The sequence below is a fragment of the Pollachius pollachius genome (assembly GCF_949987615.1).
Source record: "Pollachius pollachius genome assembly, chromosome: 7".
Classification (NCBI taxonomy): domain Eukaryota; kingdom Metazoa; phylum Chordata; class Actinopteri; order Gadiformes; family Gadidae; genus Pollachius; species Pollachius pollachius.
The window spans coordinates 11,657,405-11,674,062 of NC_136940.1; the positions used below are offsets into that span (position 1 = coordinate 11,657,405).

Genomic DNA, 16,658 nt, shown 5'->3' on the forward strand with positions numbered 1-16,658 from the left:
TCCCAAATGATTTAATTTTTTTATGAATGAAGACACCCGCCTGCAAGAATTTGTTCACGTCTGAGTGTAGGCTACAAACACGATTAACTATTTACAAGGACAAAAACGCCAACATATTCTTTATTTTGCTGACCACTTGTTTATTATCCCGATAAAAGCCTCGTAAGGAACGTTCCTCTGCGTCTTTCTCGTAAACCGCACCATCTACTTCATTGAATGCGACTGCATCAACTCTCTCCCATGATGGTCAACACCTTGCCGATTTCCCTGTCTCTCCAGTTAGAACTACTCATGTTGATATCGCTGCGTTGTCTCTGTTGTAGAGACTGGACAGCAACAACTCTACCCAAGCCCCCCCCCGGAACTGCGGAGCCGTCTAATCACATTCACATCAAAATGAAAACGCCAATGTGTGTAGGGTCCGGGAGGGTAAATTGGGGTGCTAGCTCAAGCACGCAATTAACCTCGGGCAGTGTAAATGCACGGACCCTGCCAGGAAAAAGTTGTGCATAAGACGGGCATATTTGGCAGTGTAAAAACGTCTAATGTCTCTATTAGGATCTACGTTTTTGTTTAATGACGCAAAGCATCGCACATTATGCATGCTGTTTGAGTTTGTTGCTGCTTTTATTTTCTTATTCTCCTATTCTTTAAATGTGTTATTTGATTTGACATATTACATTTTATTCATATTACCTTTATTCATGTTTCACAATATAAACAATTAACTTTTCAGGTTCATACTATGCCAAATGACTCATTCTTTCTTGTTATATAAGGTTAAAATAGATTTCTTTTTTTTTACCGGTGTAGCGGTAAACATCGATAAAAATGTTGTCAATAACAATTACCGTTTTTTTTAAATAAAATTATTATCTTGGTGGATAACCGCGCCCACGGTGTTGAAACCATGTGCTTAAATCCTTCCCAGCGCTTCATCCGAGTCTCCTGAAGTTGCCGCGCAGGCGCACTGTGTTGTTAAGTTCCTTGAAGTTGGAATCATGGCGGAAGGAGGAGACGACAGCGCTCAACACATCCATCAGCCTCCTAATAGGGATGTGCATTTCTGGCAAAAATACTATTCAATATTCGCTGAGAAGTATTCGAATACAATCAAGAACCCCCCACGCACGCACGCAGGCACACACGCATCTCGGATACACGCACACACAATGACACAGGGAGAGGCTTTTATGATTTGTATGAAATCAATTTGTTTATTTCACCAACTGCGCCATAAACATTCAACATCAAAATTATTTAAACGTGGGCTTAGGCGGATAGGCCTACATGCGCTGAAAACATTGCTATTTATTTATTTATTATACTGAACACAGCCTGCATGATGGTGAACTAGACACGTCAAAAAAATAACTTCACACGGTGTGTCTTTTTACAATTAAATTTTTTACCAGCATTCGTAGTGTTGAACAGCAGAGAAACAGTCCGCCAAAGACGTTGTCCCTTAGCAACCGAGGACGCTGGGTTTAATAAGTTACAGGACTACTTGCGGAGTGATACGATAGAAAAAAAAAACTTTCCTTGCCAGCGGTCATTACATGCTTGGCAACGGTGAATTATCAAAAAATTATTCACGACCGGAAGTTGTGAAGGCCCATGCAAGTGAACAGAGCGTTCAACAGCATTGAGAAGAGCCGTGTAATAAATAACGATAGTCACATTCATTATTCAATATTCTACGTGACTCGGATTATTCGGCGATCGTTACCCATCCCTACCTCTAAGAGGACTAAGTCTGAAGTATGGGCATATTTTGGGTATTTATAAACACTGCGATAATACCGAAAACCGGAATAATTTTGGTCACAATAACCGCGAGGTTAAACTTTTATACCGTTACATCCCTAAATGAGTGGTATTGGTGGCGCTGAGGTGCGCAACAAGGTTTTGAGCAGTGTGAGAAATCTTAACACCACTGTATGGCGGCGCATCGAGTTCCCCAGTTGGATACACGACCCACTTAAATGAAGAAAAACTGCTTTGATGATAAAAAAAAATAATAATAATAATCTACATTGTGCACAGTCTCAATGAAATGGCATTGCAGCTGGAGCAAATGCGCTATTCAGGAGCATGCGAATAAAATGCACTATTCTGGATGAAGGGTCACCACTGAGAAAATAATAATTACCCAATAAGCATTGTCTAATATTAGTAGGTAACTTGTTCAACCTGTTTGTGCCAGTTGGGGACTACCATTAGGTGAATATTGCTCTGGCGGATAATGCAACTGATTTTGGTCATACACCTTTGTTGGAACAATTTGTGTATAGGCCGCGGTAGAGCTGTAATCGGACCTTAAAGATCCCATGGCATGAAAACTTCACTTCACTTTATTAGGTTTTCTAACATTGATAAGAGTTCCCCTAGCCTGACTATGGTCCCCCAGTAGCTAGAAATGGCGTTAGGTGTAAAACAACACTAGGTATCATGCTCTGCTTTTGAAAAATACCAAGCTCAGACACGCCGATTTGGAATTTTTCCCGTATGTCGTCATACGGGGAAATGTAACCTCCCCTTCTCTGCTTTGCCCGCCACGAGAATTTGGCCCACCAATGAGACAATGAGCTACGACTGTTCTTTGTTATTTGGATAATCGTTCCGCTGTTGGTGTTATGGCGCATAACAAGTCGGGTTCTCTGACGTCTCTGGTATTTCCACAACGACACTCGTAGTGGGGGATATCTCAGCCATGGTTGAGAAGGAATTTGGGGGAAAGGAACTTTGGCTTTGACTCCCTGAAGTACATGAACCGCGAGGCACCACCGCCAATATATATTATATGATATGATATTGTTTAGATATAGAGCTCCAGGACTCCCGCTAGAGAACCCGATGTGTTCTAGAATATTTACAGAACACGGCCAAAGGCTGTGTGTGACTCGCCATTGCGATACATCCACTGTAAACAGAGCGCATGGTACCCTGGCCAAAAGCTGCTCAGGGCCACACGCCCAGCCCCCTCCTTGACCCGCCTCTCTCCTCCTAATTTGCATTAAAGCTACAGACACCGAAACGGCGCGTTTGGGGAAAGCTCAGTGTGCGACTGGCTCGTAGTGGTTTACCCGAACCTGTTAAAACCCGAATTAACTATATTTTCAAAGCCTGAACCCGTTTACAGCCCGACATATTCAAATATGCACTTTTTCAAGAATGAGTTGTATACATTTTATTGCAAACATTTATTGACTATCGGAGGCTATAGTATAGGCCACTTGGAACAAAGAAAATAATAAGTCCTCTGTAACATCGTCATATCAGCACTCTAAATAGGCCTATATAGGCATAGCCTACACTTCAAAATAGGCCTACGGGCATCTAACAATTAGTCGTTCTTAACAAATTAAAATAAATTCTAAACCAAGATAGGTATTTGGCAATAACATGCAACGAAAAGTTACATAAAATTGAGATTAGACCTAAAACAAACGAAAATGGGACTTGCTTGCGGCCGCCATTCCACAACCACCAATACGAATATAAATAGGCCAATGCGCCAATAAACATTCTTTAACAAATTAAATTAAAATTCTAAATTAAGATGGGTATTTGGCATAAATTGCTGGCAAAAGTGGCAATAACGAAATTGAGATAAAGGCCCTGCGGGATTTGCTTCGCCACTTCTCTCCCCAATCCGGCCTTAACGCGACAGCGAACAGCAGCTGAGATTTAATAAAAGAATAATGCCAACATTAGCCTATATAGGCTACTTTGTCTACATTATGTATTTAATGGCGCATTTCCACCGGAGGGTGCGGTTCGGTTCGCCGCAGTCCGGTAGTGAGGGGACGGTATAGCCCAGCTCAGTTCCGAGGTTTCCACCGCTGACTGTACCCTTATGGTAGGTTGTATGTCGATCGCCGCAGCAGCTACGTAAACATCTTGACATCATAGCAGCGCGACAGTGTAGCCTGCCCAATAAAAACAATAAAATAAAAACTGCTCCATCAAGCTCCCTCTGCATGTCCTACTCCCGAAGAATGCAGAGGAACGTCTCCACCTCCTTGTTCGTCCAAGTTAAAGTTTTGCGCGACATCTCCATTGTCCAGAAAAAGTACCTTGCGGGTACTGACGTTTCTGTCAACCAATCAACGGACGTGGGCATGTTTAGCGCAAACTTGCCGGCACCACTTCAGGCGTCTCAGTACCCCAACGGAGGAGTACTGCAAGAAGAGTACGGCTCAGTCTGGGTCACGGCCACTTTTGGCGGCAGAAACGCGATCCATGCCGCACCTTTGCGAACCGAACCCTCCAGTGGAAACGCGCCATAAGACTCAATTAATATTTAGTTATAATTTGAAAAACCTTTACTCACCAAGATTAGGCTACATGTTTTTGTGGATGAAAATTATTGAATCTACTGTAGATGGTTTCAGCGCAGTCCTGCGCTCACTGATGGTGTGTCCAGCAGCACTGAACACCCTTTCACTGCTGCTGCTACTGGCCGGGATGCATAGTACTGTCGTGTTCTTGAAGAAAGTAGTTCAATCCGGATCGCTTTTAGCTCACTTTATTTGTTAAAGTATTTCAGTATGGTAACTATGAAGCAAAAGGAGGGAATTGTATTTAACACGCGTGGAGAGAATACCGCAGAGCTATCTTACATCCCCGGGGGGCTTTCCCCGGGACCCTCAACGGGTCTGCCATATGTCTCTGACCTCATCTGACTCCCGCTCCCGTTTGTATCAAGTAGGCGTGGCCTATGTGAAGTAGGCATGGCCTATGTGACGTATTGGCTCCGGCTTCCTCACCTGTCTTGAATCTCCACTTCTTGTGCACCTGCAGCCATGGCTTGCAGAAGAGTGCGGGCATGAGCATGTATGGCATTCCTGTCTGAGGGTGAAAACATTCCCAGCTGGTTAAATTTTGGCCAGAGGAATGTTGCAATCTTGTAGAGGTCCTGTATTATCACTTCACGTGCAAGCCAGTGCTCATGCCGTTTACGCAAGACAGCTTGCTGAGGGGAGTCCAGGGCGTTGGGCTGACAGTGGCGTTTCAGTTTCTCACACCAGAGACACACAACATTAAGGGTTGGATACTTGTCTCCCTCAAGTTCCCGCTGTGCTTCATAGAACGGCTTCAGAAAGTCGTTCAGAAAGCTCAGTGTTTCCAGTGCTATTTTTTTAATGCGTGCGCTCTCCCCTCTTTCCTCCAGCTTTCCATGGAGCTCATGATAAATGGCCTGTATATAAGTCAGTGTGAGGTACACCGTACTGAACCGAGTGTCTCCCATTTGCAGAAATGTTGTTGACAGTTGTGCAGCCAACCCTGACTGTTTAACATACTTCACTAATACTTTAGCAGCAGAAATGGTATCTGCAATATCCGGAGCACCGTCCGCTTTGGATAACTCGGCAATGTCAAGTCCATGGCGCAGTACCGTATGTAGGATCAATAGGTCTAATTAGTGAAGCTTCAGCTTGACGCTCCGTTTTCCCTTCGACGCATACCTCATCCAATATCCACAAAAATAATCCATCGGACCACGACTGTGGTTTAAAGGGTTTACTTGTCAAACGCAAAATACAAAAAATCCTTTTCCACAATGAGGTTATGATTAGAGGTAAGAGATAGAAAGAGAGCGAGAGGTCAAAAAACTGTGTGGCTCCATGCTTGTTATCCTGACAGTCTGTCACCGGTAGTTAACACAATTAAGTTCCTCTCACACTTCAAAATAAAGTAACTAAATGTGCGCATGCACCAAAAATATTGCAAGTGAATTTCAAAATAAAATTCTATATATTCGAAATTAACACAACTATTATATTATTTCACTTATAAAAATCCAAACGTCATCGTAAAATATGAACTTAAATAAAGCAAATAGGCATTTAGGCTCCTACACCGTATTAATGACATGATCAATGCAGTCCAATCTCTGGTATGGCCGCAGAGCTAATTTGATGTTTGCCCCCTCATCAGTCACCCATACAATTTCCCTCGCCACTTACGATGTTAAAAGGCCTAATGTCTTTACAGCAAAAGCTGACACACTTCTTAGTCACAGTTTGTTTCACCTTTGCAGGCATGGGTTTTGATGCTGTTACAAACAATGTGATGGAATGTTGTTGAGCACTAGTGGCAGGTGTTGAACAGCTTCGATCAGCATGCCTTATCAACGATGAATTCCCTGTTGTTTTGCTGTTGTACTTCAACAGAACGTCGCATTTTTTGCATTTCACATAACCCACTGGCTCATTTAACTCATTATGCACATGGTCAAAACTTTTCCATGCCTCAGACTTAGCTTTCTTAGGCGCAACCAAAACATAATCGCCAGAGGCCAGCCTTTGATTCACCTCCTCCGCATCCATTTTCGCATCTTTCTCGCGCTAATTGAAATGCATCACCTGACTGCTCATTTACCGCGCAAGCCCAAGCCCGGCCCAAGCCCGTGTAAAATTACAGAAATTAAGACCGAATCCGACCCGACCCGTCTGGTCCCGTCGGGTTCGGGCAAAGATCTTCAGCTCTAAGCCGCGGTATACGTATTCGCGTAATTACACTATATCAAATCCCAAAGCAAACTGCGCGTTACCTGATGGGTATTTTGGGTGATATGAGTAAAAGAAACACACTCACATCTGAGAGTGTGCTAGGGCTGCTTGATTATGGAAAAAAATCATCATCACTATTATTTTGGTCAATATTGAAATCACGATTATTCAAAGATAATTTTTGTGTTTGAAAACATGATGTATTTATTCAGCATGTCTCTCCCAAAAAACCCTCTGTAACTGAGAAATTTGAAATTTCGCATTAAAAAAATACACAAAATGGTCAAGTAGAAAATGTTCAACTCTAAAATAATGTACAGATATGTGTCCAGCTGTTCTGCACTTTCTATAAAACATTTAATATATATAAAAAAGTAATATAAGTAATATATTCTTTTTTTTATCATCGAAAACTCAATATTAGTTTTATGATCATTTGACGCTAAAATCGAAATCGATCAAAATTAGATTAATCGCCCAGCCCTTGAGTGTGCATGTATCTTTTGTTTGTGTATGTGGGCTAGGGCTGTCACTTTTTTTCGATATTCGAATATGCATTCAAATATGACGTGAAATATCCATATTCGAATCCTTCTACTATAATAGCTGACCTGTCACACCAGTTACTCGAGTTACTCATGTGCGCAGGTACCAAGCAGCCTGCATCTCACACACAGCACGCGCAAACGCATACATACATCGCAAGCACGCACATGCGCACAAACATACACGGAAGCGCACGCACACACACACACGCCGCATGTCAAGACAAAGGCAGCGACGCGCGCGCACACACACACACACACCGCATGTCAAGACAAAGGCAACGACACACTCGCCCATGTAAGACGATGTTTCTAAACATCACAGCTCCGCCGTCGATACACGCGCAGGTAAGAACACACACGCACGTGCACACACCGAATCGACACTCGCCAAGGTAAGACGTTATGTTTTTAAACATAATGGTTCCGCCATCGACACACGCGCAGGTAAGAACACGCACACACCGCAGCGAAACTCGCCCAGGTAAGATGTTATGTTTTAAACATAACGGCTCCGTCATTGATACATGAGCAGGTAAGAACACACACGCATGCGCACACACCGCAGCGACACTCGCCCAGGTAAGACATTATGTTCTTAAAGATAACGACTCTGCCATCGACAAACTCTCCCAGGTAAGACGTTCTGTCTATAGACTGTAGAAATTGCAATAAAAAAAGGAAAAAGACTATTTCTCACCTCGACAAGCAGGTTGTTAATTTTGTCATATAAAAACCGTTGAATTCAAACATCGCGCCGACCGTCCTAACAAAAAAGACGCGCAATCTAATAAAGAGACAGCGTCCCTATAACACAGAACGAAAACATGTCGATTACACAGTAGGGCTGGCCGATTAATCGAATTTCTGCCTCGATTTCGATTTTAGCGTCAAACGATCACAAAAATAATATAATCGAGTTTGATTTTTTTTCTTTTCCTTTTCTTTGTTAAATGTTTTATAGAAAGTGCAGAACAGCTGGATATATATCCAGGGCTGTACAGTGCAACAGCTTTGATCGCAATTGCTATTGAAATATATAATGTGCGAAGCTAATACAAGTCCACTCGCACTGGTGCGATAGGAAGAGAACCCTGTGCCGAAAAAAATACGTCTTTCTGTATGGCTTTCAATGGCACTGCTAAGGACGAGTGTGTGTATCTTTAAGACAATGATGGGAGCGATGCATCTAGGGAAATGTATTCCGAATTATAGGCTCACCAGTTCCGCTCAACTACTAAAAAACGACATTTCCCAAACACTCGCACGTTGAGGAAGAGGCTTTGTAACGTTCACTGGGAAATTCACTTTTTAAGCAAAACAGAAAAATTAAAAGGTATTTCTCTGTACTCGGAAGTTCTTCTTCATCAAATCAAGATGGAAACTTGGAAAAAAATCCACGCATGGAAGAGATTGACTCGGCGACCACAAACACGGAACCGGCACCTTCGGACTAAGCTGACTCCGCCCATGACTCCGTCTCGGCCAACGGGAAAACTTACAGGTTTAACCCCGAGTGGTTAAAAACTTTCAATTGGCTGGACTATGACCAATCCAAGAATTGTATGTTTTGTAAATATTGCCTCGAGGCAGGGGAAAAGACATCTGGGAAGACACCCTACATTAGAGGGAACACAATTTTCTAGAGGGACAACGTCAATAAGCACAACTTGTCAAAGCAACACATCGCTTGCCGGGAGGCTTTTTTGGCAAAAACACAGGTTAACAGTGCTGGTTCGATCACCGCTGCTGTGAGCAAACAAAACAAAAGCATGAATGAGGACATAATTAGGGAAATCAAAATAAAATGAATATCGTGTACTGCATCGACAAGGAGGAGCTCCCGTTCACTAAATTCGCTTCAATAATTGTACTACACAAGAAGAATGGTGTACAAGTAAATCCAACATATGACATCATGTGCGTTGCACTGAAATGATAGGACAGATAGCGGATGACATGAAAAGAGAACTTGGGGCCAAAGTAAGAGACACGAATTACCTGTCAATTATGATCGACGGGGACATGGACATATCCACCACAGAGTGTGAGATTGTGTACGTCAGCCTGCTTGAGGATGGGAGGCCGGTGAACAGGCTTGTTGGACAGCAAGCAGTTCAGCCCGCTAATGCAACTGGAAAGTGAATTAATTTCTGCAAAATGATGTTTCACATAGCCTTCTTTGTTTCATTCGCCTATTTAAATAAATTCCAAAGTTGTCATATCATAATTTTTGTTTGTCCCTGTGTCACTCTCTGTCACATTAACAGTAACATTATTTATATTTGTTATTTTTCTCCATTAAAACCTGTTTTTTTTTAATGTTTATTAAATTATTTGAGCTGTACTGGAAGCCACCAAAGCAGCATTTGACCAGCTGGGTGCAGACACCAATGGCTGGCTGAACAAACTTCTTGGTTTCGGCGCTGATGGGGCGGCAGTCAATATGGGGCATCGCGGAGGAGTTATTTCTCTTTTAAAAGGAGAAATTGGGGATCATGTGATTCCCTTTCACTGTATGCCTCACAGATAGGTCTATTTAACATTGTCATTATTTGATGGATCCTGCTTCCCCATATCTTTTCTTTTAAGCCTTTTCTCCTAATTCATTTTTAGATTGGAGCTTGCAATCGTGGTGGTGGTGATGGTGGCAAAGGTATATGACCTCCTGCACCTGGTGTGGAAAATATAACACTTTAGCCCCAAGTCACGGAGGGAGCTGCAGGCCTTGGGAGAAGAGCTTGGGGTGAACGTGTGTAGCCCATCGAGTGTGAAAGGAACACGCTGGGTTCCACATGTTCAGCGAGCCCTGCATATACTTCTCAAGCAATCTAAGCTGGGGGATCTTGCAGAGGACAGTGAACAGTATGCTGGCACCTTGCAACACATGGACCACCTTGCTGTGGCAGCTAACAGTCCTGATGTGCAAGGCAGGGCAAGAAAGGTAACCTATCATATTTTCTTATTTGTGTTATAAATACTGTGTACTTAGGAATTATTGTTACAACAATAATAATGATAATTCTGAATTTTCTGCTTGTTCTTTAGATCAAGAATGAGGAGTTTTTTGCCTTCAGCCATTTTTTGGCAGACATGTTCCATGAGCTAGGAAGTCTGAGTCGAATCCTTCAAAGCAACGACCTGATCCTCCAAAAGGCTATATCTGAGCTGAAAAGAACAGTGTCAGCTCCGGAAAACATGAAGTTGAGGCCAAAGAATGGTGGCATGTTACAGAAGTTCATGGGGTGTATTCAGGAGACAGAGAAAGTCAAATTTCAGGTTAGGTATGAAGGAATATAATTCTAACAAAAATACAATGCAAACCTAAAATAATTATTGGTTTGTTACTCAAGTGACTGATAGATGCCATCATTAATTTTAATTCCTTGATGTCAACTGTAAACTTGCTGATGTGAAAGTAAACTTGAAGTTGGAAGTTAGTTTGCTTCAGTAATTAATCTTTTATTTTTCACAGTTGTATTGTCAATAGGCAAACAATGAAAACTTTATTAATTGTTACATTTCATCTTCAGGGTTTGGAGTTGAAAGGAAAAGTGTTTGGTGCAAACCCTGCCACACTTAATGATGCTGCTTTAAACAGCAAGCACATCACAGCAGCTGTGGATCTGGCAGTTGAAACACTCAAGTCTCGCTTCAGCAGTTTGCTCAGTGACACTAAAGATGGCGCTCCAAGTGCAGTACAGTACAGACTACGGCATTGAAGAGATCACTATCCTCCTGAATCATTTTGATGACACACTTAAGTGAGTAAATTGACTTAGGCTCAAATAGTGAAAAGAGGTGTTTGTTACAAAAACTGTACATCTCCTTGTATTACAACAGCTGAACCTCTTTCTTATCATTTCCACTCATTGTAGGGGAGGTTACGACTTCAACAAAGTCCAGGATGAGTGGCAGGCACTGAAGGTCCTTGTTGCCAACACCTTCAGTGACAAAAGTTACCTAGCCCTGTGGCAGACTCTCCTTACCAAAGAGCCATACAATCATGACTTTGAAGTATGTCATTAATATCTGTAGAATATCTTGAAAAATGTACATTTTTTAACTTTATTCAAAAATAACAAATTGTTTCTGTTTTTCTAGAAAATCCTGCACCTAGTGGAGATCATGATCATTGGAGAGTTTTCATCCTTCGACCTCCACAATGCAGTGGCTCTCCTCCTCTAAACGGTCCAGGAGGCCTACCTACAAGGAGCGGCTACACTTTATTTCATAAGTGTAAAATATTGAAAGACTAAACGATTAGATAGATTATAGATAGAGACGGAGCGAAGCAAGGGGCTACCTGGTTTATCCTGCCAGTAGCATATGCTTGTCTCAAAGATTAAGCCATGCAATTCTAAGTACACACGGCCGGTACAGTGAAACTGCGAATGGCTCATTAAATCAGTTATTGATAGAGGTTAATAAATAAGTGTTTGTTAAATTTGTACATAATAATTACTTAATTTTGTTGAATGTGTTCACCACTTCTGGCTGCTGATGTTTAAAAAAGGCTCTTATAGTCACTTTGCTGTTGTTAAATTTGTTCATATTGTGTTACCTTTGTATATATGTCCTATTCTGTTAATATAGTTATATCTGAATAAAATGCATTTTTTGACTATAGTATGTGTGCTACCAAAATTATTTTTGTGCTACTGAATTTTTTTGCTTGCTAGCACCAGTGCTACCACAAAAGTAAGCGTACAGCCCTGATATCTGTACATTATTTTAGATTTGAACATTTTCTTTTTGACCATTTTGTGCATTTTTAAGGCGAAATTTAAATTCTCAAATGTAATATTACTCCCCCCCTTGAGCCTCCCGAAATGTCTTTACACTTTGTTGCTCAAACTTATTACACTCCTTGAGCCTCCCGAAATGTCCTGCAATATTGATATCGCCCCTCCCCCCTGCGGACTGTTTTAGTTGTTTTATCTTTCTTAAGTTTTGAGTGTATGCTATGTGTGACTGTAGGCTACTGCTGCCTGTCTTGGCCAGGACACTGGAAGAGATGTTTAATCTCAATGGTGAATATTATTTTCAACTAACAAATAGTAGTTGCCTTGCAATTTAAAATGTCAATGCACTTTTCAGCCCTGAAGAACAGTAAAAGCTTTTTAATAATTGTTTTGCCTGCATAGTATACTACACTTTCCATTGAACAATTACTCCTTTTACCATAAATTGACTAATTTTATAATATAATCAAATGCTCACACTAGCTGCTTTCAGACACACGGTTAAGTCCTGTTATTCTCGTGATGGGCCATATGTGTGAACAACATATCCTGACATTTGTACCCTGAAAATCTCCTGAATGATACTACCCCTGAGGTATTATACACGACCACTTCAGTGAGCGAGTTGATGATGCTTCTGCATGTCATTGAGTGGCCTCCTAAATGATAATCAGTCTGTTGTCTTTAATTTGCTGAGTGGTTAAAAATATTAAAATGTTGGCACTGCTTTTAAGAGTCATTTGTGGTGAACGAATGTTATACGGTGTAACATTATAGGCAAAATGTTATTATATTATGCGCTCAGAAATTTGTTACATTACCGACTGGGGACCCACATTATTGCTATGGGTTTAATTACAACTAGAGGTTGAGCGCACGCAATGCGTGAGCGAAAACTCTGGTATATATAAATTATTCGGTTTTAAAACTGTCATGTTGTGTAGCGCATTTTTTACTGTATATGATTAGACCGTTTGGTTTTTATTTTATGTTTGCGATCTCATCCATTCGCGGGTGCTCTAATCAAGCAAATACTAGTATATCCTGTTTCGAAAATGGATAAAGCACAGAGCAGCCAGCCCGATCAGAAAATTGCGACCCCAAGTCATTGCCGCAGACAGCCACACGCTGCATTGGTTGAAAGAAACTGCAACAAATACCTTCTTCTCTCAACATTGACACGCAAATACCCATGTTTGCCAGGAACGTCTGTGCGCTCCGAACGTGTGGTCTCTACCGCAGGTAACATTGTGAATAAAAAGAGAACCGCACTTGTTCAAGTTGATAGACTGTTTTGTTTCTAGCAAACATTAAGAAATGAATTTCTTGCAGATAGGCTATAGACCTTACTCCTGCTGCTGTCTCCTGTTTAATTTGTCACGTCATTGTTTTTGCTGTGCAGATCAGATTACGTCTAATTTTGAGATATGCATTGTGGCACTGTTACGTATTTTAAGAACATAAGCTGCTCCCACGTAGCCACAAGGAAGCAGGATCGAACACATAAGCTGCATTACCCCCACATAGCCACAAGGAAGCAGGATTGAACATGTAAGCTGCAATCCCTACTCCAGCCACAGATGGCAGCACCTTTAGACAGGTGAGGAAGCCGGAGCCAATACTCACATAGGCCACGCCTACTTCACATAGACCACGCCTACTTGATACAAACAGGGAGCGGGAGTCAGATGAGGTCAGAGACATATGGCAGACCCATTGAGAGCCCCGGGGGAAGCCCCCCGGGGCTGGAAGATAGTACTGCGGTATTTCTCTCCACATGTTAAATACAATTCCACTCCTTTTGCTTCATAGTTACAATACCGAAATACTTTAACAAATAAAGTGAGTTAAAAGCGACCCGGATTGAACTACTTTCTTCAAGGACACGACAGCACTAGATATTGATTAAGTTGATAACCTGTTTCAAACAACGATTTCTCTTCCGATAGGATATGGCCCAAGTCCTGTTTATGTCTCCTCTTGTCACGTAATAAATTTGTGATTGAATCGCCATTACGTTGTGTTGGGGGGGGCTCCTAGATATTCTAATATATTCTAATTTATTTCTTGATATTCGATATCCGTTCGAACTTGACTTTTCTCAAAAGTGACAGCCCTAATGTGGGCGTCTTTAACATTTGTTAACATTGCATAGTGTCCTTATCTCCAAACAGATCTACAATAACCTGATTGTTGCCAGTGAATAAGGCTTTGTACAAATCAAACTGTACAGCACTGGGAGGCAAAAGCATAACAAAAACAAGGGAGGCAAGCACATGTTGACACGCACCTAAAGCACACAATAGAACATCCGTCACCACAGAGGCCTTCCACTCCCCTTGTGTATGCGAGAGCAAGGCGAGCACATGAACAAAAAGGAAATGCTTTGCTGTGCTTAGACACGTCTGCTACTTAAACACTTCGATGTCAACACAAGTTCACGCCGAGACATGCTGTTAGTGCTGCTTCATACCTCATTCGGTAGTGGACCGTGAGGCTGGTATCTTCCGTGATCTTGAACTCGTGGTTAGGGGGGTACCACAGGTCATTTGTTTCATCATACAGGGAAAACAGGTTGTGGCACAGAGGAGAGATCGCTGTGAAGTGAGGGGAGAAATATGAACACCATAAATAAAGGCAATTTCATCGCTACATTTGGTCAGATTTCAGCAACAAGCAACCTTGAGTTTAGAATTATCAGAAAAATCTGCCTTTTAAAAAAAGAGTCCTGTTCTATAATACTGACAGTAAAGACATTAATAAATCAAACCGATCCTAATATATTATTGGATATATATGGATTTGACCAAACACATGCCCAAATCCATTCATCAATCATTTTCTTTTTTGTTCCCCTTTTTTAAAAAAAAAAAAGTCTGTTTTTTTGGATAATGGCTTGGCCTGCTCCAAATGTATTAACACATACCAATAGCCCCTTGAAGCGCTCAAGTATCCAGCAATGGCTGAGCATAACACACAAGTGACTAGTGCACATACCTACTTTTCTTTCACTTTCATTCTGAAAATCATTAAAAATATGCCTGAGCTAGTTTGAAGTAAAGAGAAAGACTAATATCAGGATGTTGCTTCTCTGACGTTTCCTGCCTGGTAGTTTGTGGTCTGTTACAACTGAAGGCAGACAGACAGGAGGGAGGTAAACAAACAGACAGACAGGCAAGTGCTGAAATACATATTTACAAAAGCTGGAAGCTAAACTGTAATACTGTCAAAGCTGGAAGATAGTAGTAGTAGTGATACCAGCTGTAGAAGTAGAAGTAGTTATGGACTGGTAGTAGTAGCTGAAGTAGTAGCTGAAGTAGTAGTAGCTGAAGTATAAGTAGTAGTAGCTGAAGTAGAAGTAGAAGTAGTAGTAGTTGTCGCTGAAATAGTAGTAGCTGAAGTAATAGTGTTACTATCTGCACAAACGATATGCATTATGAAAGGTATGGTATTGATTGATGTTTGTAGAAAGATTTATAATAATCCCTCCAGTTTTTTATTTTTTTTAAACCATCCAAAATTGTATGTACTCGCCTAATGCTCATTTTTCCATCTTAACACTATTAATGTAGTCCAATTGGGCGGGAAAAATGGCCCAATCTGGCAACGCTGCCTGCACGTCCTCGCGCTATAACCTCAGTGTAAATCAATGAGACCTATTGAAAACAAGCCGACATGGAACTTAAATTGTGATTTCGAAGAAAGTATGAAGGTAATTGAAATTCTGTTTTCAGATTATTCAAGATACAAGTGTGATGATTTGTTAAACCTTTGATGAAGGTTAACGATAAAATATTGACCAAGTTTCAAAGTCTGAACTAAGTAAAAAGTGTCAGAGAATGCTCTACTGTCCACCCATTGACTTCCATTGTAAAAAATATTATTTTAAAAGTAGAATATCTTAAAAAGTATAAAATATTTTTAAAATCTGAAAATAATTCTGCGATTCCAAGCTGATCTGAACCTTTTAAAATTGGATTGGAGTCTCTAGGTGTACAATTTACGAAGGAGATAGGTCCCAAAGTTTGTAGAGAATAATAAAGAAGAAAGAATAAAACTTAAGAACAATAGTAGAGCACTGCATGCAGCACTCACCTAAATATATAATAATAATAATAATAATAATAATAATATAAAAGGTATCTATATAATATAATATCTAATATCACGGCCAAAAGCTATGTGCTGCTCCGGATGATATTATTCATCATAAAGACTTAGTCTGACGTCTCTGGTACTTCCACAACAAGTAAAGACGTAGTGGTGGTTATCTCGGCCATGGTTGGAAAGGAATTAGGGGATAGGAACTTTGGCTTTGACTCTCTGAAGTCCAGATTGAACCGCGACATGGAGGAGAAATGTATTGTACTCCCGGAGCCGAGCTGCTGGACTCCTGCCGGACTCCCGCCGGACTCCCGGAGCAGCTCCGCTCCGGGAGTCCTGCGACGGAGCAGGGAGTCCACTGGACAGACACATGGCAAACTGACAAATTAGACATCTATTTGTACGGAATCTCCATGCTTCTGAATTGCGAACATCTCGCTCAGTCCGTTGGTCCGCAAAATCGTATTTATGCTCTGAAGGGAGGGGGATGGACCAATTGGTCGGTTAAATTACTTAACATGTACTGTATGCACAATCCAATTGGGACTGTTCACAACAAAAACACAAATGAGCTGACCACTCATTAGTTGTTTATTCTATATATGCTCCGAGGCCGAGAACAACTTTTTCGCCGACCTACCACTCCCTAAAGGTCACAGTGACTACTTATACCAGGTCAGTCAGCGGCCACTGCACTACAGTTTGCTAATTGATGCCCACTTAATTGGATTCCCAATGCAATCAAG

At 41.3% G+C, this 16,658-nt stretch overlaps 1 protein-coding gene across 1 annotated transcript in view; it reads right to left on the reverse strand.

Annotated features, from left to right (window-relative positions):
• Positions 1–16,658, reverse strand: part of jak1 (Janus kinase 1) — a 69,075-nt gene that overhangs the window by 46,474 nt on the left and 5,943 nt on the right. The window contains exon 3 of the mRNA XM_079739955.1: positions 14,282–14,405. Within this exon, the coding sequence (XP_079596081.1) occupies positions 14,282–14,405 (124 nt within the window). The remainder of the gene's footprint in view (positions 1–14,281; positions 14,406–16,658) is intronic.